The sequence below is a fragment of the Notolepis coatsorum genome (assembly GCF_963971535.1).
Source record: "Notolepis coatsorum genome assembly, chromosome: 5".
Classification (NCBI taxonomy): domain Eukaryota; kingdom Metazoa; phylum Chordata; class Actinopteri; order Aulopiformes; family Paralepididae; genus Notolepis; species Notolepis coatsorum.
Window position 1 is genome coordinate 164,386,164 of NC_140169.1, and position 25,646 is coordinate 164,411,809.

Sequence of the window (25,646 nt, forward strand, 5' to 3'; positions counted from 1 at the left end):
TCAGTCCTCACCATACATATCGAATTACCCTAGGGTTACCCTAACCGTAACCCTAACTCTAACCTGTCCAGTTCTTGTTGTTCACACGCTTAATAGTGATTGTTTTTAAAAAAAACATGGATTATTGTAATGTGAGTCCAAGATGTGATACTGAGCTACTTTTTTGGCATATACAGTACATCAAATCTAGCCAACGCTATCCACAAACACACGTGAAGAAAACCCTAACCCATTTGACCAGTTCTGCGACTAAGGTGCCTCGAGGGTTAAGTACTTTCCCAAGCACTATTTTTCATTTTAAAAAGGGCATTTAAAAGGATACAATTCACTTTTAAATGCTGTTTTTAGTAGAAAGAAATATCTGATCCAATATTTATGGCTTTAAAACCAATTTCCGACAAATAGTTACTTTAAATAAAATAAAACTTCTTGATTCAGAACCTTTTTATCATGGATGAACAAAACTTTCAATGCGAATGGTTGATTTGAGTTTCAAGGACTTTTTAAGCACCTTGTTAAAAATGTGGCTGTTTTCAAGGAATTCCAGGCCTAGATTTTTTGGGGTCAAAAATCAAGCACTTTAAGCACTTCAAGGACCTTGTGCGAAACCCCCGTCTGTCCTTGATCAAGACGCGGAGACGACCAGTCACTGTGTCCTCTGTCCTACGATGCTGTGAAGCTAAATGAGCCCACAGTCTACCACCTGACGGTGAAGACGGTTGCATGGCAACTGGTTTTGTCAAACACAGCAAGGGGGTCCGTTTCAAGTGCAGCTGAATCCCAACTAACTATGATGACTCACAACTACTTGGAATAAAATGTTGCTACAGTATAGTGATTACAGTTGGACACCGATATGGCCTTTTTCTTCTCTCTCATCGATGACTGTGCCGACTGTATTCTGACAAGGGTTGCCGTGGTGATGTGGAATTTCCCATGACTAATAAACTCATGACAAGGCTGATATTACCGGTGACACCAGACATTTTACAAAATGACACTATCTGTTTTTGCTAATTTTGCATCCAATAAAATACTTTCTAGAATGACATTACGGCACATTGTGACTAAGCTAGCACTAATGTTGTACGTAATGTAATGTACGTCGCTAACATTAGCTTGCTAGTTAATGGGTAGACCGCAATGCACATTCAGCGCTATTGGCTACTGTAAACGCCAATCAATAACCACAAGTCCCTCCCTAGCTTCCCGTTTTCACAGGAAACACATAAATACGTGGACTCAAATGGCGTTTCGCTAGCCGTTTCATGGGGACTTCAAATATAGGCTAGTTAACAAAACACATAGTCCTCCTGTAAAGCATCACTTTACCCCAAATACACTGTAAAGGACAAATAGACGGATATAGCGCTTGGAAAACCCTGTTAACCTCTTAACTGGCACCGACCCGGCCCCGGGACGATTTGAGGACGATTTGCCCACCGGCGCGACACGCCACTTTTGCGACCTCTAGCGGCTCGGGTGTGCATATTTTTTTATACAATATATAATTATATCAAATTAAAGCCCTATTTGTTGCCTGTGGATCCGTTCAGCGGTTCTCGAGTTACATGCCGATATGTGAGGCATGCGCCAAAGTACACGGCAGACTTTTTTATTTTATTTTTTTAATACCACCCCCGAGGCTCTAGCTCCGTCAATCATTTGGCAATCTCGAAAATTATTGGACAGGGTTGTAACCAATGAGTGTGGCTTTCCAATGAGCGAATCAGGGATCTAGGTGAAAAGTCATGAGCGAGAACAGGAAGATAAAAAAAACGCAGAATGCATTGGAGTCAATGAGAAAACTGAAACCTGCAGAGCTTTTTAAAAATATTTATTTTTACCAAAATCGCTCCTAATCACTCATTTCTGAACGGATCTTTATGAAATTTGGACATGTACTACATAAGACTTCAGGCTATGGACCCATGGTGCTTTCCAGGATTTCTGGATATTGCAACTACTACAGAAAAACATGAGTAACAAGTTTGTCTACAACTCAAGTTCAGACCTATGTTACTCTATTTCATTAGCACTAAAAGTGAATTTTCTTTATTGTATCAGAAACTTCAGAATGTTATCTTTCAAAAGAGACCAGGCTCATGCATGTGCTATAAGTATAAAGATAAGCTTTGCAAAAAAAGTATGCAGTCCTCAAGTTCAAGTTTAAAAATGGCCACTTTTCTGGGCGCCAGTTAAGAGGTTAAGTAACGGATCGATAAACACGGTCTGAGAGACATTGTTTAAAAACAAAGACAACACTTGAGAGGTCTCTCAGACGGCAGGTATTGATCTTGTGTGGCCTCGCCCTGATCAGCAGAGTCGACACTAATCACCCGAAACACAGCTCTAACCACTTGACCAAGACACCCACCCACCCTGATACAAACACAGCTCTCACCACTAGACCAAGACACCCACCCACCCTGATACAAACACAGCTCTCACCACTAGACTAAGACACCCACCCACCCTGATACAAACACAGCTCTAACCACTTGACCAAGACACCCACCCACCCTGATACAAACACAGCTCTCACCACCACTAGACTAAGACACCCACCCACCCTGATACAAACACAGCTCTCACCACCACTAGACTAAGACACCCACCCACCCTGATACAAACACAGCTCTCACCACTAGACCAAGACACCCACCAACCCTGATACAAACACAGCTCTCACCACTAGACTAAGACACCCACCCACCCTGATACAAACACAGCTCTGACCACTAGACTAAGACACCCACCCTGATACAAACACAGCTCTCACCACTAGACTAAGACACCCACCCACCCTGATACAAACACAGCTCTCACCACTAGACTAAGACACCCACCCACCCTGATACAAACACAGCTCTCACCACTAGACTAAGACACCCACCCACCCTGATACAAACACAGCTCTCACCACTAGACCAAGACACCCACCCTGATACAAACACAGCTCTCACCACTAGACCAAGACACCCACCCTGATATAAACTATGCCAATACTATCATGATGGTTAGTTTTAACGTTAAGATAGAAAGTTAGGGTTAAGGTTAGGGTTAGTTTACGGTAACAGTGTGGTTAAGGTAAGGGTTAAGGTTAGGGTTAAGGTTAACGACTTCCGAACTAACAATGTTTTGTGCATTTTTTCTTTCTTTCTTGTGGGCTACCATTTTCCTATGGTTGATAAGTACTTTATTGAGGTTTTAAGCTAAGATGGGGCCGACCAGGCAGAGTGTGGGATGTTCTTCAGTCTTTATGCTCCCTGATCCACTGCTTCCTCCGGTTCATCAACCCCATCGACTCCGACCTCCTCACCATCCCCCGCACTAGGCGTTCCACCACACTGGGAGACCGAGCCTTCTCCGTAGCTGCCCCCAGGCTGTGGAACTCCCTCTCCCCTACCATCCAAGGCTCCGACACCATCAACCTCTTCAAATCCCCCCCTAAAAACACACCTGTTCACACTTGCCTTCGCGCAACACGGCGCTGCTCCCAAGTAGCCCACCCCCTGACACTTTCAAAAACTGTCGTTTTTGTTTATTTTGTGTTACCGTTTCTTCCAAATGGACTGCACCTTGCTTCCTTTTTTTGTTTTATTTTTCTGTCGTTACTATACATATATATTCTTATTCTCATCTTGCCTTTTATATAGCTTCTCTTTTTATGTAAAGTATCCTTGAGTCTGAGAACGGCGCTTCTCTCTCTATTTATTATTATTAGCATCAGCCAAGTCTCTTCCACCACTTCATACTCATGGCTGCTCAGCCTTTAACAGTTTTGTGGACAACATTACAGTGAGTGAGTACAGTAGACACGAGATCGTCCTTAAGCCGTCAATATGGAGCCATTTCACCAAAAGAATATTATTGCTTCATCAGCAGATACACGTTATGAGCTCCTCCAGCACCGTCCATTAATATAATCCATTCATTGAATGAGATAAGTTAAGATATTCCTTTATTGATCCCCTTTGGGGGAAATTTGGGGGCATCATAGCAGCATGGGGGGGGGGGTACAGGTATGGGCAGGGTAATAGTAGAAAGACATAAATATAGGCAATACAATTTAATATGAATATATAAATATGAGGGGAAATAAACTGTGTAAACAATATAAAAACCCAACACATCATTTTACATTTACATTTACATTTAGTCATTTAGCTGACGCTTTTATCCAAAGCGACTTACAAGTTCTGTACGACAAGCCATCAGGAAGGGCACAACTCTATCAGCTGAGTAACAATGTTCATCAAAGTGTTGAGTGCTACAGTGTAGGTTAGTTTATTAGGACAAGTGCATGACAGTATGGTTAGTTAGGGTTAGATAATTTTCTTTTTTCTTTTTTTAATTCAGATAATGGTTGAAGAAGTGAGTCTTTAGTCGACGGCGAAAGATTGGACGTGTTTCGGCTGTCCTAACTGGGGTGGGTAGTTCATTCCACCATTGTGGGGCAAGGATTGAGAATAGGCGACTTCTCTTTGATGACCCTCCCGGAGCTTGGATAGGAGTAGGTCTGAGGCGGCCAGAAGATGCAGAGCGTAGGGGTCTTGAGGGTGTGTAGTTAGAGACCATTGACTGGAGGTAGGCGGGAGCAGTTCCCTTTGCCGCACGGTATGCTAGGTTGAGGGCCTTGAAGCGGATTCGTGCAGCAATGGGGAGCCAGTGCAGGTCCCTAAGAAGTGGGGTGACATGGGCCGACTTCGGTAGGTTTGAGATCAGGCGGGCCGCTGCGTTCTGAATGAGTTGAAGAGGCTTAGTGGCAGTGGCCGGGAGGCCAGCGAGCAGTGCGTTGCAGTAGTCGAGGCGGGAGATGACTGTTGATTGGACGAGGAGTTCGGTGGCTTCTTTTGTCAGGAAGGAGGCGGATCCTTCTGACGTTGCTCAGGAGGAATCGGCAGGTTCTGGTTGTCGCTGCGATGTGAGCAGAGAAGTTCAACTGGTCGTCGAGGACAACACAGAGGTTCTTGGCGGTCTGGAGTTACGGGAAAATATGAGATCCAAGGAGTTGCCTGCTTTGTGGGTGGGAGGCATGGCAGTGGGAGTCAGGTCAAATGATTGTAGGAGGGAGACTACTATGACTGACTGAGATGAGTCAGGCAGGTTGAAGTCGCCCAATAGAAGGAGAGGGGTACCATCTTCCGGTAAGGAGCTTAGAAGCATGTCCAGCTCATCTGTGAGGTGATCGAGCGGACCTGGAGGGCGGTAGAGTGTAACAATGGTGAGATTGAAAGGATTAGAGACAGATACTGCATGATATTCAAAAGAGGAGAGTGACAGTGCTGGGAGGGGTGTTAAGTTTGTAGTCCATGAAGGAGATGTCATGAGGCCAGTGCCTCCACCCCGTCTGGAAGGTCGAGGTGTGTGAGTGAAGTTATAGTTTGTAGATAATGCTGCAGGTGTTGATGAGTTATTGGGGGTTATCCAGGTCTCAGTTAGAGCCAAGAGCTGCAGATTTTGACTATGGGCGTAGGCAGTAATGAAGTCAGCTTTCTTGACTGCTGATTGACAATTCCATAAGCCTCCCCGTACTGTGACAGGTGTATTAGTGGCTGTAGGAGGGTAGGATAGATTAGCCGGGTTGCTAGCAAACTGCCGTGGGTGGGTTGAATCTGTTCTGGAGGAGCAGATTGTGGATATGAGACACATTGTGGTGTCAAGAGTGGCAGGGAGGAAGTAGAGAAATAGCAGAGTGGGAGGGAAAGGGAGATTTTTCAGAGTGGAGTGAAAGATAGGACTAGGGTGTACTTAGCACTAGGTGGATCGGCGGATCCTTCGGCGGATAACTTCAGGAAAACTCCTCTTTGTTCCTCTTCGTTTCTCGACGCTTCGCTGACGCTACGCCAGCAGGCCTTTAAATCCCTATCACTAATTAGTGCTGTCTAACACCTGGCCCTTAATGGGTCACTTAAGGAAACAAAATGGCCGCTTTAAACACGCCCCTTAATCAAGTCAGCTGGTCAGGTCAGCAATCAAGTCTCAGTTTAAAGATATTACTAAATTACTTAAAATGTCTTACCCTGATGCAGTGTAAGTCTCTCAGTGAATGAGCTGTCCTTCCACAACAGAATGTAGTACAGAGTGATTCCAGGAGAGGCTGAGGTTCTGCTTTTAAGCAGTGACAGGGCTCTGAGATCACACTCAGTACACAAGTGCTGTCTTTAAGCAGGAAGCAGCTTTTAATGGGGCACTTAAGGAAACAAAATGGCCGCTTTAAACACGCCCCTTAATCAAGTCAGCTGGTCAGGTCAGCAATCAAGTCTCAGTTTAAAGATATTACTAAATTACTTAAAATGTCTTACCCTGATGCATCATCCCAGTCCTCCATTCCCTTCATGCCAATAAACCAGCGGGGGCTGGGGCTACGCCTGTAGAATCAGCTGCCAGGATCCATCAGGGCCTCAGACTCCCTTGCTGCATTTAAAACCTAAAGCCTTAAGACTCCTTTATTTTACTCTGCCTTCAACTAGGGCCTGTTCTTTTACTGCTCCTATGCGTGCCACTACCCATGTTTTGCAAAACATTAAAACAGGTATACATTTGAAGGGTGTGTTTTCCAATTGGATGTTAGCCAATCACCCCACAGATATGTTGGTGGCTTCAATATTCATCTACAATTTGTGTGTGTGTGTGTGTGTGTGTGTGTGTGTGTGTGTGTGTGTGTGTGTGTGTGTGTGTGTGTGTGTGTGTGTGTGTGTGTGTGTGTGTGTGTGTGTGTGTGTGTGTGTGTGTGTGTGTGTGTGTGTGTGTCTGGAGGAAGGATAACTTGCAGAGGCTGAGGCTTTACAAATAAAGTGTGAGGTGTGTGTGTGTGTGTGTGTGTGTGTGTGTGTGTGTGTGTGTGTGTGTGTGTGTGTGTGTGTGTGTGTGTGTGTGTGTGTGTGTGTGTGTGTGTGTGTGTGTGTGTGTGTGTGTGGACTACAACGTATCACGTATACCATGCTAGTTAGGGTACCTCGTGTATACCATGCCAGTTAGGGTACCTTGGGTATAGTCTGGTCCGGTCGCAGACCTCTGGCAGTCTACCATCCTGTCTTACCTCGAACCCGAGAACTATTAGGAATGTCTGACCACTAAGTGTCTGACTCTTAACCACCAAAACCTGCATGGACTACAATGTATGACGAATATCATGCCAGTTGGGGTATAGGTATATGCCAGTATATATTCAAATTCTGTATTAACAATATTTATTGTAATTCATTCATTAATATAACCGATGAGGCAAACAGACCCTCATCTACACCTTTGTTTATTTTCCTCATATTTTTATATTCTGATCAAATTGTATTGCCTATATTTATGTCTTTCTACCATTACCCTGCCCATACCTGTACCTCCCCTCCTCCCTCCCCCATGCTGCTATGATGCCAGAATTTCCCCAAGGGGATCAATAAAGGAATATCTTATCTTATCATTAATCTCAGAGATGATATGAAGGAAACACCAAAATGTTTCTATTTTCACATTATCAAAAAAAAAATACCATATCCACTGACAACAACAGAACTTTCCATGTCGAAAAAAAAAACATAATTCCCCAGTAAACTATGTGGTTATTCAACAAGACACATTATTTTCACGGGCGTTTTCTTCTTTTTATATATATATGTCAAACGTTTTATGCTCACATAAAGCTAATGTATGATGGTGACTTTACACTGCACCAGAAATAAAGGGTAGGTTCCCCTGAATCATAAAAAGGTACAACACTTGATACCGACTCAAAAAATAAGCTCAGAATTGGCAAATGTACAACAGTATGTCCAGGCAAACCTTTGTTCACAGAGAATATATCTGTGAAGAGACTTCTCGAAAAGGTTATGTCTGGATTCCTGGGCACATCATGACCCCCCTAGAGGAAGAAGAACCCTATTGATTTTGGTGACCCCATGACCTCTCCTCTAGCTCCACCATCGGGACAAACTTCACATTCTTCAAATGAGCACATCTCCTGACCGTACCGTCCAAATCCACCGACGCTTCGATGCCGACAACTCATTTACCGCCTTCCGCGAAGAACTCCCAACAGTGATAAAGTGGATTGCGCTATGAACCCTCTGCATCCCACTTCTACCGGACACACCCTGGCCTTCCATCCTCGCTGTTCAGCCTCTGCTGCAAAATCTGCATATCTGAGCTATTTCCTTTCATAAGGCTCCTCCACTGAATCCTGAGTCCCAGGGCTCCGTCAATTCAGGCTTTAAATTAGTGCTAACTAGTGCTGTCAGGCGATTACAATTTTTGTATCTAATTAATTACAGGATTTGTAATTAATTAATCTAATTAATCACATTTGAATCGCATAACCATTTTAGGCCTGATATTTTATATTCTATAATCATATTATTTCAAATGGCATGTGTCCGGATGGCATAACTCAGTACTGTATCTACAAAACCTTCTGTTTAATCATCTTCCCTGTGAGGATTGGCTCGTTCCCCGCCACACGCTCCTTCAAGGTACTGTGTTGATTGGTGCATTCCCCGCCACACGCTTCTGGAGCGATTACCAATTCCATCACGCACCTGTCGTAGTTTGTGATTAGCGCTCCAGAGGCTTCATATACTGGGACCTTCTTTCAATCGTTGTCGGGTCGTTTTGAATACTACTGCTTCTGCCTGCCTTCCCCCCGTTGTTGTGCCTCGTCTACTTTCCCTCCAGGACATCTTTGGATCGCCGCTGGTGAATATCTTGATCATCCGTTTGGAGCTGCGCCTCGTTGCCCGCTTTACGCGTTTGCGCTTTGGTGAGTTTTGGAACCAAACCTTTTTGGATTATCTGTTTTTGTGTGTTTGGATAACACTGAAGAAATACCGTTTTTGTTTTGCACTGGACTCAGCTAAATTATGTGTTTGGATAACACTGAAGAAGTACCGTTTTGTTTTGTACTGGACTCAGCTAAATTGTGTGTTTGGATAACACTGAAGAAGTACCGTTTTGTTTTGTACTGGACTCAGCTAACTTGTGTGTAGTTTACACCGAAGATCAAGTCACTTGTATTTCATACTGGACTCAGCTAAGGGAGGACTGAACTGCACTGCCTCTGTGTACTGTTGGACTGTTATTGATCTCTCTCTCTCTCTCTCCGTTTCCACTCCGAGTTGGAGCTGGGAGTATCTGCAGAGCCGCAACGGCGTCTACGCCGATTCCCCACCTCTAACACCGGGAGGAGGCATTCTCCTTTTTTGTTGTTCAGAAATGTTTACTTGACTCTTTTTGATTTTGTAATAAATACGCCCTAGTGTTTGGCTAACTCTGAACTACCTGTCTGTGCCGTGCTGTTGAGGTCGGTTTCAAACCCTAACATTCCCTTTATTAATTTGCTTAGATTTTTCAGGTCTGGTCAATTTTAGCATGGTGTTATTCAGTCAAAAAATATATATAAAATGTTTATTGATATTCTCATTTGGTTCATTACAATTTACTCAAGCTTAGTAACAGACAGAGTATTTCTGACACTGGGAATACATTATAGATAGATAGATGTCCCTAGAATCAGATACCAAGAACATGCAAATGGACCATTTAAAAAAAAAATCTGTAAATGTTTATTCTACGTTTTAATGGAATGAATGAGATTTAAAAAATAATAATAATAATAATAATAATAATAAAATTTATAATAATTTAAAAATAATTTTGAGTACATTTTCATAACGCGATCATTTGCTGTGTAATTAATTAATCTAATTAAAGCGATAAACTTGACAGCCCCTAGTGCTAACTATCTCCCGTGGACCAGCGAGATTCCCCTCCTATATCTACCTGCAACTCCCAATCAGTATCTCCATTTAGGCGGCCTGACGCACGCCTGTACCTCCTCTACCATTTCTCTCCCTCACGGACAAATTGAATGGCTGCCTGCATGTGTGACAGAATGCGACAGTGGCCGCTCAGGAAGTAGAGCGGATCGTCTGGTAATCAGAAGGTTTCCCGCTCTCCTCCCGGGCAGCGTGTCCTTGAGCAAGACACTTAACCCCTAACTGCTCCCGATGATGGTCGGCACTTTGCACGGTCGCCTCCGCCGTCGGTGTGTGAATGTGTGAGTGACCGGGTGAATGTGAGGCATGAGTTGTAAGTAGGGAGGCACTGATCCGACTCTTTCAGTCCCGATACCGATACTTGGGTATCGGCCAATACCGATACCGATCTGATACCCATTGTCCAAATATGTTTTCCAAAAAAGTTTAAAAAGAAATGTATCTACGTTTTCTTTTATTTTTTTATTAAAGTTTTTTTGTTTTTAAGAATCGTAAAGGATCACAAGTGTGTTTTTGATTTGTTGTTAACAAAGACAGAAAATAATCTTCATGCATTCAATTAATAAACTGTATGCCTCACTGTCACTGTGTGGAAGAGACTGGGATCATTCTTTTGTACAAGAGGCGACATCAGGCTTGACTTAAAACATTACTTTCCTAACTTAGTGAAACTAAATGTAACAAATTAACACATAGATATAAATGTACTGAATGGTTATTTCTCATTTTATTTATTTAAAATAAATTAAAAAAAAATACGTCTCTATGAGACGTTCCAGTCTGGCTTCAGACCCTCCCACAGCACAGAGACAGCCCTGGTCAGGGTCCTAAACGACCTTCTCATGGCGATACCAATATCGGATCGATGCATCCCTAGTTGTAAGGCACTTTGGATAAAAGAGATATATAAATGCACCATTTTCCATTTACCCTCCACCCGATTACATTCAGAATTCACTCATGTACTCTTCTACTTTCAACTCCTGCCGCTAAGCCTTTCAAAGCCTGGTTATGTCGCCATGTTTTACCGACCTTGAGAAAGACTAGTCTTACAGCCTGACAGAATATGCCTCAAAGTTGCCGTCTCCAGTGCATCACTTGACGTGTGTACAGACACTCAAATGTAAGAGTTACTCAGCTGATAGAGTCGTACCCTTCCTGCGGACTTGTCGTACAGAACTTGTAAGTCGCTTTATAAAGTCCACTGTTTATAAAGTCACATGTTATGAAATTTAATGATTTGGTTTATTATAAAATTATGCAAATTATGTACGTTCTTTTCTTTTAGAATACTGTTTGAGTCTTAATTTTGTTAAGAATATAGGACAGGCATGTATGCATTATTTATGCTTCAGTCTGTACCTTTTCAGTCACTGCCTGAATCAAAGATTGTTAAATGATTGTGTATATTGTATTGTGTGATGACTGAATAAACGACTACTACTACTACTACCAGGGTTCGAATTATCATCTGAGAGCTATGGGGGCCCCCTGAATTTTTTTTTGGCTATTATTTTCCTGAAATTGTGGCTGTTTTCGAAGTCATATTTAGAGGAATATCTCATTAGAATTTGTCTAATACTAAGTAATAATGACATCACACAACAGTCTAATCATTAGACTATTGTGTGATGTCATTATTCAGTCTCATTCTTAACCATCAATATTTGTTCATTTTCTTACTCACCTCTGATATATAATGCCATATTTACTTATTTGCATTTTGCATCTGATAAAATACAACAATTTAATTTGAAAAATGAGACAAAGTGTATGAACTTGAATTAACATTTATTTGTCTCTGCACTTATAAATCAAAAACTAACAAAATAATCGAATGGAAAAAAACAGCAGCATTCATCAGGATACAGTAAGTAACATTATCATCTGATAATAAAATGAACATAAAAGCTGCCCTCTAGTGGCCGGCGATAAACTCTTCATACTTGTATAAATCAAAATAAATAATGTTATAAACTAATGTGCACAGGTAATCAAGCAACTCTGCATCTGTGCCCTTATCAAGTTCAACAAGGTCAAGAAAAACATTGTCCACATCTCCATCCCCAGTGACATCACATCTGACATAAATTATCATGTAAGCTTTTCCATGAATTGTGCTTTCATCCAGTGTTATACTGATACGTGAATCCTGCGATTTGACATGAGAAACTATTTTTTTTCATCTCTGTGGCAATGTGCTCTATGATCTGTGCACAAGAATGATCGGATCGGTGAGCTGGCCCGACTGTCGCACCGTTCAACTCATTAAGTGTCATAAGGGGGTTCAATTTGGTATAAGGCAACCTTTCTTTAGCGACAGTATATGCTGCCCTGAATGAACTGGCTGTCTCCTTGAGCAAAGCAGATGTGATTTCGCTCACTTTTCTTGGAAGCACTTCCTTCTGGGTTTGACATTCTATAGCTTGCTTATGAGCAACGCTATCACTGTGCAAGTATATTTTCTTCCTCAACTTCTTGCTCTGAGAGCTAGTCACAGTCCCATTCATCCACTGCTCTGCCAAATGGGCTCCAAATGATTTATTTAACAATATCTTGGCGTTTTTACATGGAAGGCAGCCAATGCATCCCTCCTTGGCAAATAACCAGCTATATTTATTTTTCCAAAAGATCCACTGACTCGGACCCCAGCATTGTGGTGGTTGAGTAGCAGCGCAGTCCAGGTCTAGTGGTGGAGACTCGGGTCTGGCAGTGGCAAACGGCGCGGTAACAATAACAGGTGCACTGCGCACAGGAGCAGCAGAGCTATACTAGCACTAGCAGTGTCAACTTCAGTGACAGTAGCGCTGCTAGCTGCTGCACTAACAGCGTCAGTCTTTGGCCTTTTTATAAAACCAAAGCTGTCCAGCTTTGTACAGCCTTGCGGCGGGTTGAGCCTTTTTTTTGGTGGCATGTGGCGTACTGTTTAGTGTTTATGTTTTCAGTTGCAGCCTGCAGGACACAGACGGACCGGCAGCCTTCTGTTTACATCAGCTGCTTCTTCTTCACTAGGTTGGAGTAGCGTTAAACTTATGGGGCGACACATAGCGGCTTGGAGGTGAAATGCAGCCTATTCCACAACATTAATTACTCTGTTCTTTTAAAAACTGAAAAGAAAAATATGATCTATTAACAATTTATTTAGGTAGCATAAATAATACTAATTCGTACATAAAAAAAAAAAAAAAGATTATATAATTTTTTTGAGAGACCCCCATAGGGGGTCTTGGCTATGGGGGCTCAGACTATAGCTATGGGGGCTGAGCCCCCATTGGTCCCCTCATAATTCGAACACTGACTACTACTACTTTGGATAGAAGCGTTCAGCTAAATGACTAAATGTAAAAGAAAAATGTAAATGTTAACAGAGCAATTGTTCACGTTTATAACCCAGGAATCATTATGCTAATGTAACGATGTCGACGGGGGTTTCGTAAACAGTTAGCGTGCGTAGAAAACATAACAGGATCACCGCGCTGCACCTAGGGGTCGCGAAAGGGTCGTAACCTTTCAAGGTAAATTGAAATTGAAAAGAGCTGCAGATGGGCTGAAGTGAATGAATGAAGTTTATTTTTCGGTCTTGTTTACAGATAAATCAAAAACACACTTGTGTGGACTTACAAAAAAATTATAATAATAAAAGATATCACAAATGTATATATTCAAGGTAAGCTCACACACAAAATACCAAAATCAATGACCGAAAAAAAAGGAATAGGCTGAAGCACATGCTTATTTTTGCCTATCCTTTACAAATTCTTAAAAACGAAAAGATATAAAAAAAAAAAAAAAAAAAAAAAAAAAAATTGATGTTTTACTCAAAACTGTACTCCTGAATTATTTTATCCTTAAAGTCTCAGAGAGAACAGGATGAAAAGAGCTGCAGGTGGGCTGAAGTCTCCGAGACAACAGGATGCTATGAGACCACACACAGCTGCATACGAGAGCCTAGTTCAAACAGGATTACTGCTGCAAGGACCAGGGCTAATGTGATATATTTCATTAATATCCCACTGAAGGATTACAAATCCTTACATCTAAGCTCTCCTCTGGTCAACCATGATAGCATCGTCTCCCCCACTCTGGAATGTGGCTGTAGGGTCCAGTGACCAAGCTACAAATAGATATATTGACCATTAGGTACAGACTCAAATTCCTCTAAGATAATTCTACAAAACATACATTTAGACTGGCCGCATAGATTGCTTCATTGGTATATCATATTTAATTAATATCTTACACAGAAACCGCAGAAGCATGCAATATAGTTGTCTTATTCTCCCCAATCAAAAAGATACACTCTGTTGAAACAAATTCCCAAACCGTGCACTCAGGACTAGAATACATTTGACCTGCGACAGGTTTTGATTGATTGATTGAAAACTTTATTAACAGATTGCATAATGGGTACAATACAGTACAGCTCAATACACACAATTGTTAAGGGGATGCAGACCAGAGAAAGACTTTCGTCTTGTTTGCATCAGGGTCCCCCATTTTCAATTCATCTTCATCATAACATATATGACATACACGACATACAGGTAGACAGTACTGCTACGGTGCCTGCATGGCGGCCCAGGCCACCGGCCAGTGAGGAGGAGCAGACCTGAACATAATATCATATTCAGCACCCAGACCATGTATGCCAATTTCTGTCGATCATCAATTATCAACCAGTCACCATCCTCTCTAAAAACGGACGTCCCAAAAAGTATATAACCTTGTCCGTTTCTGTTGATCAGGGCCTTAGTCCGCTCATTGCGTGAGGCTCCACTCAGGGCTCTGGTCAGGACTGTATTTGCTTCTCGTGTGCTACAGCAAATAAACCATCGATTGAATTCCACCCTTGACTCCTGCTTCAAATTCCTGTTCAGCCACCTCCTAAATCACCAAAAGATCTCAGCTTATATTTTAATATCCATCACTAACTAAGACAGTATGACCAGAGAAGGGCTCTCAATCTCAGAAGGGATCCCATCTGCACTCAGTCACTTTTAGTGATCCATTCTGATTTATTGCTCAGATCAGATTTTTTTTGTTTTGTTTGGCTGTTCACATAATATTTTTTTTTTATCTACTTTTTTCTCCCATTTTCTATTTTTCTCCCATCCCAATTTCGTATCGTCCAATTCTACCCTCCCCTGTCTCGAACGCTGTTAGGCCATGCCTCCCACAGGCCGGCTGCAATGTGGACGAAGCCTTGCATCACGTGTCCCCTCCGGTACACGAGGAAGCAGCCGTCGCATCTTTTCACCTGCACAGCGCGATCTCTCAGCGTCAGGGGTCTGCGTGGGAGGGACAAGAGTCGCTGTCCACAACGACCGATCCCCACCCATCAGCTTTCCCACCCCTAATACTGCCAATTGTGTTAGTATGAACGACCAGCCAAGCTGATAGCAATGCGGAGAGCTGGGCTCGAACCCAGCGTCTCCTGCATTGGTGGGCGGGCCGCTTTTGCCTGCAGTGTGAACGTAGCCTCTGAGCTCACAAATGTGGCAAGACTTTTTCCTCTTTGCTTTAAAGGGGAACTATCTTATAAATGGCCTTTTTGAGTGTTTAGCATTGTTTCCTAGCTATGTGAACTTATATTAATATGATCTATGTCTCTAATTCTCATATTGGCGCATTCTTCCAATTCTCCTCTCACAATATTCACCCTCACTGAACTGAGTCATTTGAAAATGTGATGATTTGTGATGTCAGAGAGACACCGCTGCATGATAATGTGGCTGTGTGGCATCAGGCTCATGATGAGCTGCACACAGTGGTTGGAGCCCAGCCTCAAAACGGCTTAAGATCTTGAGGTAGAAAAATGCTGTTTTTGAGGACTTGATTAGAAATACAAAACAATGAATAAAGAAATTAAAAAAATTACAGAGGTGTTCCATAGACTCACAGGAATTGTGTAAAAGTGCCCAAATAGTGAAAGAAATAGTAAAATAGTTCCCCCTTTAAACAAACGGTGGTTAGGAAGGGTTTCTTCTTCATTGTAAGCCCTCTCTACACGCTCTCCAGAGAGAGGGGCTACGAAATCCAGTTTGGAAGGAAGAAAGGTTTCTTTTCTCTCTCCGTTCTCTCCCTTCTCTGTAACCGTAACAACAAAGCCAGCGGTCTAATCAAGAACCAGTGTGAACACCTGCCCTGTGGGGGGGGCGGGGGGGGGGGGATCGGAGGCTACGTGCCCCCCCCCCCCCCCCCCCCCCGACGGTTTGTCTCCGCCGGTGTTGGACGTGATCCTCCAGTACTCTGACCGCCACGTCTCTCTCTCTCTCTCTCTCTCTCTCTCTCTCTCTCTCTCTCTCTCTCTCTCTCTCTCTCTCTCTCTCTCTCTCTCTCTCTCTCTCTCTCTCTCTCTCTCTCTCTCTCTCTCTCTCTCTCTCTCTCTCTCTCTCTCTCTCTCTCTCTCTCTCTCTCTCTCTCTCTCTCTCTCTCTCTCTCTCTCTCTCTCTCTCTCTCTCTCTCTCTCTCTCTCTCTCTCTCTCTCTCTCTCTCTCTCTCTCTCTCCTCTCTCTCTCTCTCTCTCTCTCTCTCTCTCTCTCTCTCTCTCTCTCTCTCTCTCTCTCTCTCTCTTCTCTCTCTCTCTCTCTCCTCTCTCTCTCTCTCTCTCTCTCTCTCTCTCTCTCTTCTCTCTCTCTCTCTCCGGTCGGCCGGCTGGATGGCCTTCAACATCACTGCCGGCAATTTTTAATTATTATTTTGCGTAAAATAATACGTTTTTAAATACTTTTTTCTTCAAAAAGAAAAGAAAATTATTTAACGTTAGTTTGTGTGTGTGTGTGTCACATTCACTCAGTCACTGTAGTTTTTGCGATGCTGTAGTTGGCCCATGACACACACACAGTGTTTTTAAGAAAAATCTATAAAAAAATTAAAAAATATAATTTTTTTACACTTGCAAAAAACACTTATAAGTGACGCTACTTATCGATTTCACGCAGTTATCGATAAGTGGTCTCAGCCTTATCCGACGGCAAACGCACTCTCGCCACAAGATTAGCTGCCGTTGCTCCTCCTCTCTTTTTTGGCTGTGGTGCGTTTCTGGACGTCACAGGAAGTCCTTCATTCCAACAGACTTTAATGGTAAAATGGTAAATGCGCCATTTATATAGCAGCTTTTATCCAAAGCGCTTTAATCCAAATTTTGTTCCTCACATTTGACCCATTCATTCACACACCGACGGCGGAGGCGACCGTGCGAGGTGCCGACCCGCTCACCGGGAGCAGTTAGGAGTCGTCTTACTCAGGGACCCTTCCGACACGCTGCCCGTGATCAGTGGGAATCAAACCCGGGAACCTTCCGACTATCAGACGACCGCTGTGCATCACTGAGCAGCACAGCGTAACAGTGTAAACTAGTGATGCACGATATATCGGCCGCCGATATAATATCGGCCGATATGGCAGTTCTTTTACACATCGGTATCGGTCCGATATCAAGATAGGGCCGATATGGGCAGATAACAAAATTTTATATATTTTTTTATGTTTTGGCCTTAAATAGTTTCAAAATATCAGTAATTTCTGAAAATAAGTTACAAAAAAAAAAAAAAAAAATATAGTTTTGGAAAATAGGGCAAGGCGCTCACCACCAATGCAGGAGACGCTGGGTTCGAGCCCAGCTCTCCGCATTGCTATCAGCTTGGCTGGTCATTCATACTAATACAATTGGCTGTATTAGGGGGTGGGAAGCTGATGGGTGGGGATCGGACGTTGTGGACAGCGACTCCTACAGGTCGGTTGGTGCGCCTGCGCAGCAGAATCAGGAAGCGACGGGGGCGGCGTGCCCTCCCACGCAGACCCCCGACGCTGAGAGGTCGCGCTGTGCAGGTGAAAAGATGCGACGGCTGCTTCCTCGAGTACCGGAGGGGACACGTGATGCAAGGCTTCGTCCACATTGCAGCCGGCCTGTGGGAGGCATGGCCTAACAGCGTTCGAGACAGGGGAGGGTAGAATTGGAAGATACAAAATTGGGATGGGAGAAAAATAGAAAATGGGAGAAAAAGATGATCCAAAAAAAATTTGTTTTCTATACAGAGATATCGACATCTGTAAATATCGGTATCGGCCAGAACAGCAATATTAATATCGGTTATCGGTATCGGCCACAATTTTCACATCGGTGCATCACTAGTATAAACTCTTGCATATCTTCCTGGACATTTTACATCTACATTTTTACTGGACATTTTACTGTATAATACTGTATATACATATTTTAGAATGTATTTTTATTCTTATTTTAGATTTTTTTACTAACTAAATGTTCATTGTGAGCGATCTGTAGTGCTGAATAAAAGTACTTCTATTCTATTCTATTCAATAGATTAGCTGCTGCTCCTCCTCTCGTGTTGTTCTGCTGCGGTGTGTTTCGGCCCGGGTTCGACGAGCAGGTGCACATTTGATTGTGGTTTTGTTTGCCGTGCCTAGCGCCGCCATAGTATCAGCATATGCATATATGTTATGCATATCAGTATTATGGTATTTTTTGTTGTTGTTGGCAAACAACGAATGCATGATAATGTAGGACAGGTGTTCTTCTAAGCTTGTGTGCCCATTTAATTTACATTTGAACATTTAGTCATTTAGCTGACGCTTTAATCCAAAGTGGTTTACAAGTTGTGTACAACAAGTCAGCAGGAAGGGTACAACTCTGGCAGCCAGATTGTTCGTCAAACTGTGTCGAACCTGAGTGCTACAGTCTTGAGTGCACAGTTGTATAGACATATTAGCATAGTAGATAGTAATATAGACATATTAGCATAGTAGGTGGTAGTATAGACATAGTAGTGTAGTAAGCCAATTTGGCTTGGCAAGATTTCTTGAAATAAGTAAAATATCTAGGATTCTCTCTCCTGATTGGATAACGTGTGAGGGGATACCAGGAAAAGTATTCTCCGTTTACTGCAGAGCGGAGAGACTGGGAGACCCATGTTACTGACCAGACACTCTATATCAGTGATGGCTGTTTACTGCAGAGCGGAGGGACTGAGAGACCCATGTTACTGACCAGACACTCTATATCAGTGATGGCTGTTTACTGCAGAGCAGGAGGGACTGGGAGACCCATGTTATGATGTTACTGACCAGACACTCTATATCAGTGATGGCTGTTTACTGCAGAGCAGGAGGGACTGGGAGACCCATGTTACTGACCAGACACTCTATATCAGCGATGGCTGTTTACTGCAGAGCAGGAGGGACTGGGAGACCCATGTTACTGACCAGTTACTCAGTTACTCAGTCCATTCTCTTCGGTTCAAATAACAAACTCAGCAAGACCGACGGCTTCTCGGTTACAGTGGGTGACAATATTATCACAAGGAAAGATGAAATTACCTACCTGGGTTCCATCCTAGAGGCTAATCTTTCCTGTGACAAAATGGCATCCAATGTAATAAAAAAAAGTCAACCAACGAACGCGATTCTTGTACCGGATCTCCTCTCTGGTAAACAAGAATACCCTGAAGACTCTAGCAGGAGCACTCATTCAAGGGTACTACGACTATGCTTGCACCTCATGGTACCAAAGCACCTCAAAGGCACTAAAAAACAAATTACAAACATCTCAAAACAAGCTAGTCAGACTACTACTTGACCTGACTCCTAGAACCCACCTCACCCCTGCCCACTTTGACAACCTAGGATGGCTTAGAGTAGACGACAGAGTACAGCAACTTGCAATGGGCCTGGTCTACAAGATACACTACGCGACCAAGGTACCCATGTACATGTCAAAATACTTCCCAAAGGTCAGTGAATACCACGATCACAACACCAGAGGGAGCTCCACAAATCATGTAAAACCCAGATTCGGCTCAAACAAGGGACTAAACACGTTTCGCAATTATGCCACATCAATGTGGAACGCCCTGCCTAAAGCTGTAAAGGAATGTGAATCACTACCCACCTTCAAAAACACTCTCAAAAAACACCTACGTGAGACTGCAATTCGAAACTGGCCCCTACAAATGTCCTAACCTAGTTGTACAGTAAATGACCAAGTAAGGCTTTGTCAATATTCCAATGTACAGTGTAAAATGTGTGTGTGTCCCCTACCCAACCCCCCCCCCCCCCACCTCCAATGTACAGCCCTCACCCAACCCACCCAACCCCACCCCACCAACCTCCTCCGATGTACAGTTTCTACGCCAAATGTATATACACTCCTTTTCTGGACACTTTTGTATCACAAACAGTACTGTATTTGCAAATCTGATATGTCATAAATGTATAGATGTAGCAGTACTGTCTATCTGTATGTCATGTATGTCATATATGTTATGATGAATTGAAAATGGGGGACCCTGATGTAAACAAGACGAAAGTCTTTCTCTGGTCTGCATCCCCTTAACAATTGTATGTATTGAGATGTACTGTACTGTACCCATTCTGCAATCTGTTAATAAACTTTTCAATCAATCAATCAAACCAGACTCTATATCAGTGATGGCTGTTTACTGCAGAGCAGGAGGGACTGGGAGACCCATGTTACTGACCAGACACTCTATATCAGTGATGGCTGTTTACTGCAGAGCGGAGGGACTGGGAGACCCATGCTACTGACCAGACACTCTATATCAGTGATGGCTGCCTGTTTACTGCAGAGTGGAGGGACTGGGAGACCCATGTTACTGACCAGACCCTCTATATCAGTGATGACTGTTTACTGCAGAGCAGGAGGGACTGGGAGACCCATGTTACTGACCAGACACTCTATATCAGTGATGGCTGTTTACTGCAGAGCGGAGGGACTGAGAGACCCATGTTACTGACCAGACACTCTATATCAGTGATGGCTGTTTACTGCAGAGTGGAGGGACTGGGAGACCCATGTTACTGACCAGACACTCTATATCAGTGATATCTGTTTACTGCAGAGCAGGAGGGACTGGGAGACCCATGTTACTGACCAGACACTATATCAGTGATGGCTGTTTACTGCAGAGCAGGAGGGACTGAGAGACCCACGTTACTGACCAGACACTCTATATCAGTGATGGCTGCCTGTTTACTGCAGAGTGGAGGGACTGGGAGACCCATGTTACTGACCAGACCCTCTATATCAGTGATGACTGTTTACTGCAGAGCAGGAGGGACTGAGAGACCCACGTTACTGACCAGACACTCTATATCAGTGATGGCTGCCTGTTTACTGCAGAGTGGAGGGACTGGGAGACCCATGTTACTGACCAGACCCTCTATATCAGTAATGGCTGTTTACTGCAGAGCAGGAGGGACTGGGAGACCCATGTTACTGACCAGACACTCTATATCAGTGATGGCTGTTTACTGCAGAGTGGAGGGACTGGGAGACCCATGTTACTGACCAAACACTCTATATCAGTGATGGCTGTTTACTGCAGAGTGGAGGGACTGAGAGACCCATGTTACTGACCAGACACTCTATATCAGTGATGGCTGTTTACTGCAGAGCAGGAGGGACTGAGAGACCCACGTTACTGACCAGACACTCTATATCAGTGATGGCTGTTTACTGCAGAGTGGAGGGACTGGGAGACCCATGTTACTGACCAGACACTCTATATCAGTGATGGCTGTTTACTGCAGAGCGGAGGGACTGGGAGACCCATGTTACTGACCAGACACTCTATATCAGTGATGGCTGTTTACTGCAGAGCGGAGGGACTGGGAGACCCATGTTACTGACCAGACACATAATACCAGTGATGACTGTCGGAATGTAGAGCTACTTAACACTTATTTCAACAAACAAATATCCCTTACAGCACCTTTTAAAAATACCATGATGTTAACGTGACGCATTGGCTCTGTAAAACACATGACGGGTTGCGTTCCGAGCCGTGTGCATTACATGTGCTGATGATGCGTGTGTAAAAACCGCAGCGTGGCTGTTCCGGGGTTCTCTGTGTGGCTTACATGCTCTCACAGAAGCGGGCCAGAGTGCTGGGTTTCTCCTGGTTGCGGCGCTGTCGGAACCAGCGCTGTATGGTCCTCACGTCCCAGTCCAGCTGCTTGGACAGCCCCTCCAGCCTCTTCTCGTCTGGGTGCTGATGATGAACATGAGGAGGAGAGACGAAGAGGACACCCCCCCCCCCCCAGTCAGAAAACACATTTGTTCATTCTGGCATACTCAACTTTAATAAAAAAAAAATTATTATCTACTTTTTCTCCCCATTTTCTATTTTTCTCCCATCCCAATTTTCGTATATTATCCAATTCTACCCTCCCCTGTCTCGAACGTTGCTAGACTATGCCTCCCACTGGTCGGCTGCAATGTGGACGAAGCCTTGCATCACGTGTCCCCTCCGGTACTCGAGGAGGTAGCCGTCGCATCTTTTCACCTGCACAGCGCCATCTCTCAGTGGCGAGGAGTAACACGTGGGAGGCTCACCATGCCCCCGATACTTCCTGATTCTGCTGTACAGGCGCACCAACCGACCTGTAGGAGTCGCTGTCCACAACGTCCGATCCCCACCCACCGGCCTTCCCACCCCCTAACACTGCCAATTGTATTAGTATGAACGACCAGCCAAGCTGGTAGCAACGGCGAGAGCTGGGCTCGAACCCAGCATCTCCTGCGTTAGTGGCGAGCGCCTTGCCCACTGCGCCACTTAGCCGCCCAACTACTCAACTTTCATTTTAAAGTTTATTATAACCGCTTCCCCTATGTGTAACTTTGTAATATTGTGTTTTTTTACTGTGTATTTGTTTTTAACCCTTTCACTACCACACTACAGGGGGTTAACCTTTCACTACCACACTTCAGACGGTTAACCGACTGTAGTGTGGTAGTGAAAGGGTTAACCTGCTGTAGTGTGGTTGTGAAAGGGTTAACCCTTTGTCGTGTGGCGTGTATTCATTTAATTTCCCCATTTAGACCTAAAATGCCTGCTAATAATACATTATATAGGTCAAGGACAGGTCAAGGTCAAGTTTATTGGTATGTCCCAAACGGGGCAATTCATGTTAGAGCAGATAAATAGGAGCTCCAAAAAACACAGCAAACATACCAAGAAGAACACAGACAGACATGTACAGTAGATGGTCGCAGGATCAGATCATAACAGTCAAACAAGCAACCACAACCATCCCCCCACCCACCCACCCACCCACCTCAAAGCCGCCCTCTCCTGCCTCCTCCATTGATGGCCCGAATGGAGGTATAATCATTTGTATCTATTGTTTTTAGCTGCAGGGGTCTCCAAACGTTGGCCGGAAGGCAATAATTGATACTCCGGATTTAGGGGGTGAGAGCTGTCTGCTCTAATCGAAGAGCCTGTGTATATACACACAAATGTGTTTCCCGGTTTCAATGGGTTAAAAAAAGCTTTGTTTGAACTCGAAAGGCAACTGAGGTTTCCCTCGTTTACGGTCACGTCGAGTGTACTTACAGAGATAAGAAACAAAACAAAAAAGAAACGTATAAAATCATAAGAATAAGACGACTAGACGAGGCAAAGAGCAAGGATAACAAATCAACTAAAACGTGTACAACTTGATTGATAAAGGTTGGAGATCAAGGTTTTAAGCTCTGCAACAGAGGGGGGAGAATCTCAAGCTTTAAGGACTGTTGGAGTTCATTCCATGAGCTAGAGGGGCGTCATAGCAACATGCAGATTTACCCTGTTCAGAGTAGTGTTGTCAAAAATATCGAAAAATCGATACATATCGATTCTGAATATTTAAAACGGTTTCAATACTCATTTCCCGAAATATCGATATTTAATTATTCATATTTTTTTATTTTTTTATAAGGATGTTGCATTGTTCATTTCAATACCTGTAATAGTACAGTAGTCCACACACACATGTGCATTGAGTTAAGTTGGAATATGACTGTAATACAAACAGTTCAGTTTGTCAGGTACATGCAACACAGATTACAGTGTTGACATCTGTCTGCTTGAGAAAATACCATGTTCTGCAACAAAAATGATTGAAGTGAGATGAACAGTTATTTTTAAATGTGTGATCTCAAGATAAACAAAGGGTTTTAAAAGTGTTATATTTATCTTCTCTTATAGTACCAGAGATAAGCTGAGGAGAATCAACAGGCAACAAAAGTAAAATTTATTAAAAAGAAATATATATATATATATATCTTTTTTTTTTTTTTTTTTTTTTTTACATTTTAAGATTGAACCTTTTTCCCTGTGGTATCGAAAATGGTATCGGATATCGATACTTTTCAAGGTATCGTATCGAAGTTCGAAATTCCAGTATCGTGACAACAGTAGTTCAGCGCAAATTCTGGGGACCTTAACACTTTGAGTGCCACGCCGGGTTTTCCTTTTTACCCCCTGAATGCCACCATCGGCGCCAATGTTAACGTTAATATCGCCTAATCTATGTTTTAAATTATGGCTATGTGTCTAATCTGCCCATCGCATTATCAAAGACTATTTTCCAGTCAGTGCTGTCAAGGCAGATTGGTTTTTTATCGCGTCATTTCCGTTTCAGAGCATTTAGAAAAGCACCCGTTTTGAGATAAAAAAACAGCCCATTCTGGACCATTCTATGAAAATCGTCTTTTACTGGAATATTCCACAACGTTGATATTTGTCTGCCTTTTTATGAATCGTTTTCAAATAAACGCTAGATGATCAATATTATACGTGCACGCAAGCACATTCGGGCCGCGCACGGATAATCGCCGCGTTGATTTCCTCTTGGACTTTTACAGTGAAACCAAAAGAGCCCATTTCACAAAACAGCTTATAACTTCATCAAAATTAGTCTGATTATCCTAACACTGATAACATAGAGTCCTTACCTGACATCAGATGGTATCCAACTGGTATATTCCAATTCCTGATCACCATTCGAAAAAATGTTGTGTGTATAGATCCAACGCGATACAGTAGAACTCCATGATCAGCGGGGCTCAGAGGCTCCAGAATGAACTGTGGTAACCCCGGCTGGATCAGTGGACTGGAAAATGTGGAGTACCGGATTTTTTTCCCCATCCATTTTCATTGAGTCCATTCCAAAATCCCTTATGTCATCTGAAAGACGATAGGGGGCGCTTTTTTCCACATATGATCTCCGGCGGGGCTCGTGTATACTCGGGTAGGCTCGCGTGATGCAATATGATTTCAGATCGCTAAAAGAAAAAAGAAAAAAAATCCGAGAAATCTCGTGAGTGGCTTTCAACCACATAAAAATAAACCTGAGATATCTCGTGTGTGGCAGTTAAAGTGTTAACTGCACCACAATGACATCAGGCTGAAATATAAACAGCATAATATATGCAGCAGACACTGAAATGCCTCACATTCACCCGCTCACTCACACACCGTGTGAGGTGCCGAGCTGCTTAACAATTTGGCGACCACAGTCTTGCGCCGATTTATAGGCCCGAGGACAGAGGTTTGTTTACAAACCGATGTACTTTTTTTTTTTTTTTTTGTAACTTTGGCCATTCCCCTGGCTCTTTTATACGTTTATCGCATTTATTCTGGTCAAGGATGACCGACAGAAACAAGCTGAAAGGGTTCAGATGGGGGGGAAGACACTCTGGGAAAGGCACGGCTGCAGTCCGGGATTCGAACTCGCTAAACCCCAGATCCGTGACGAGCACGGTTGTCCCCGGCGCCGAAATAGCGCTCGAGGTACGTGGTGAGCTACTGGAGCTCCCCAACCGATGTACTTTCTAAGAGCTATATATATAATTTATAGTATTGCTATCTGTCCATTCTCATTGTCACTTGAGTGCATAAACCGTGCCTTCATAATGGCTTAAAGAAAATAAAAATCCATCGGTTGTTTGTCATTTTATAGCGTCGTGAATATAAGGTTTATCGCACTTTTCGTCTCGTCTTTTTTCTGGGGAGCTAGATAATAGGCTAAACGTTGGCGCGGTTATATCAAACGCCATTTCTGCTGTATATA

The 25,646-nt window shown here is 43.3% G+C and overlaps 1 protein-coding gene across 1 annotated transcript in view; it reads right to left on the reverse strand.

Annotated features, from left to right (window-relative positions):
- Window positions 1-25,646, reverse strand: part of cers6 (ceramide synthase 6) — a 168,294-nt gene that overhangs the window by 133,853 nt on the left and 8,795 nt on the right. The window contains exon 3 of the mRNA XM_084314429.1: window positions 21,672-21,802. Within this exon, the coding sequence (XP_084170555.1) occupies window positions 21,672-21,802 (131 nt within the window). The remainder of the gene's footprint in view (window positions 1-21,671; window positions 21,803-25,646) is intronic.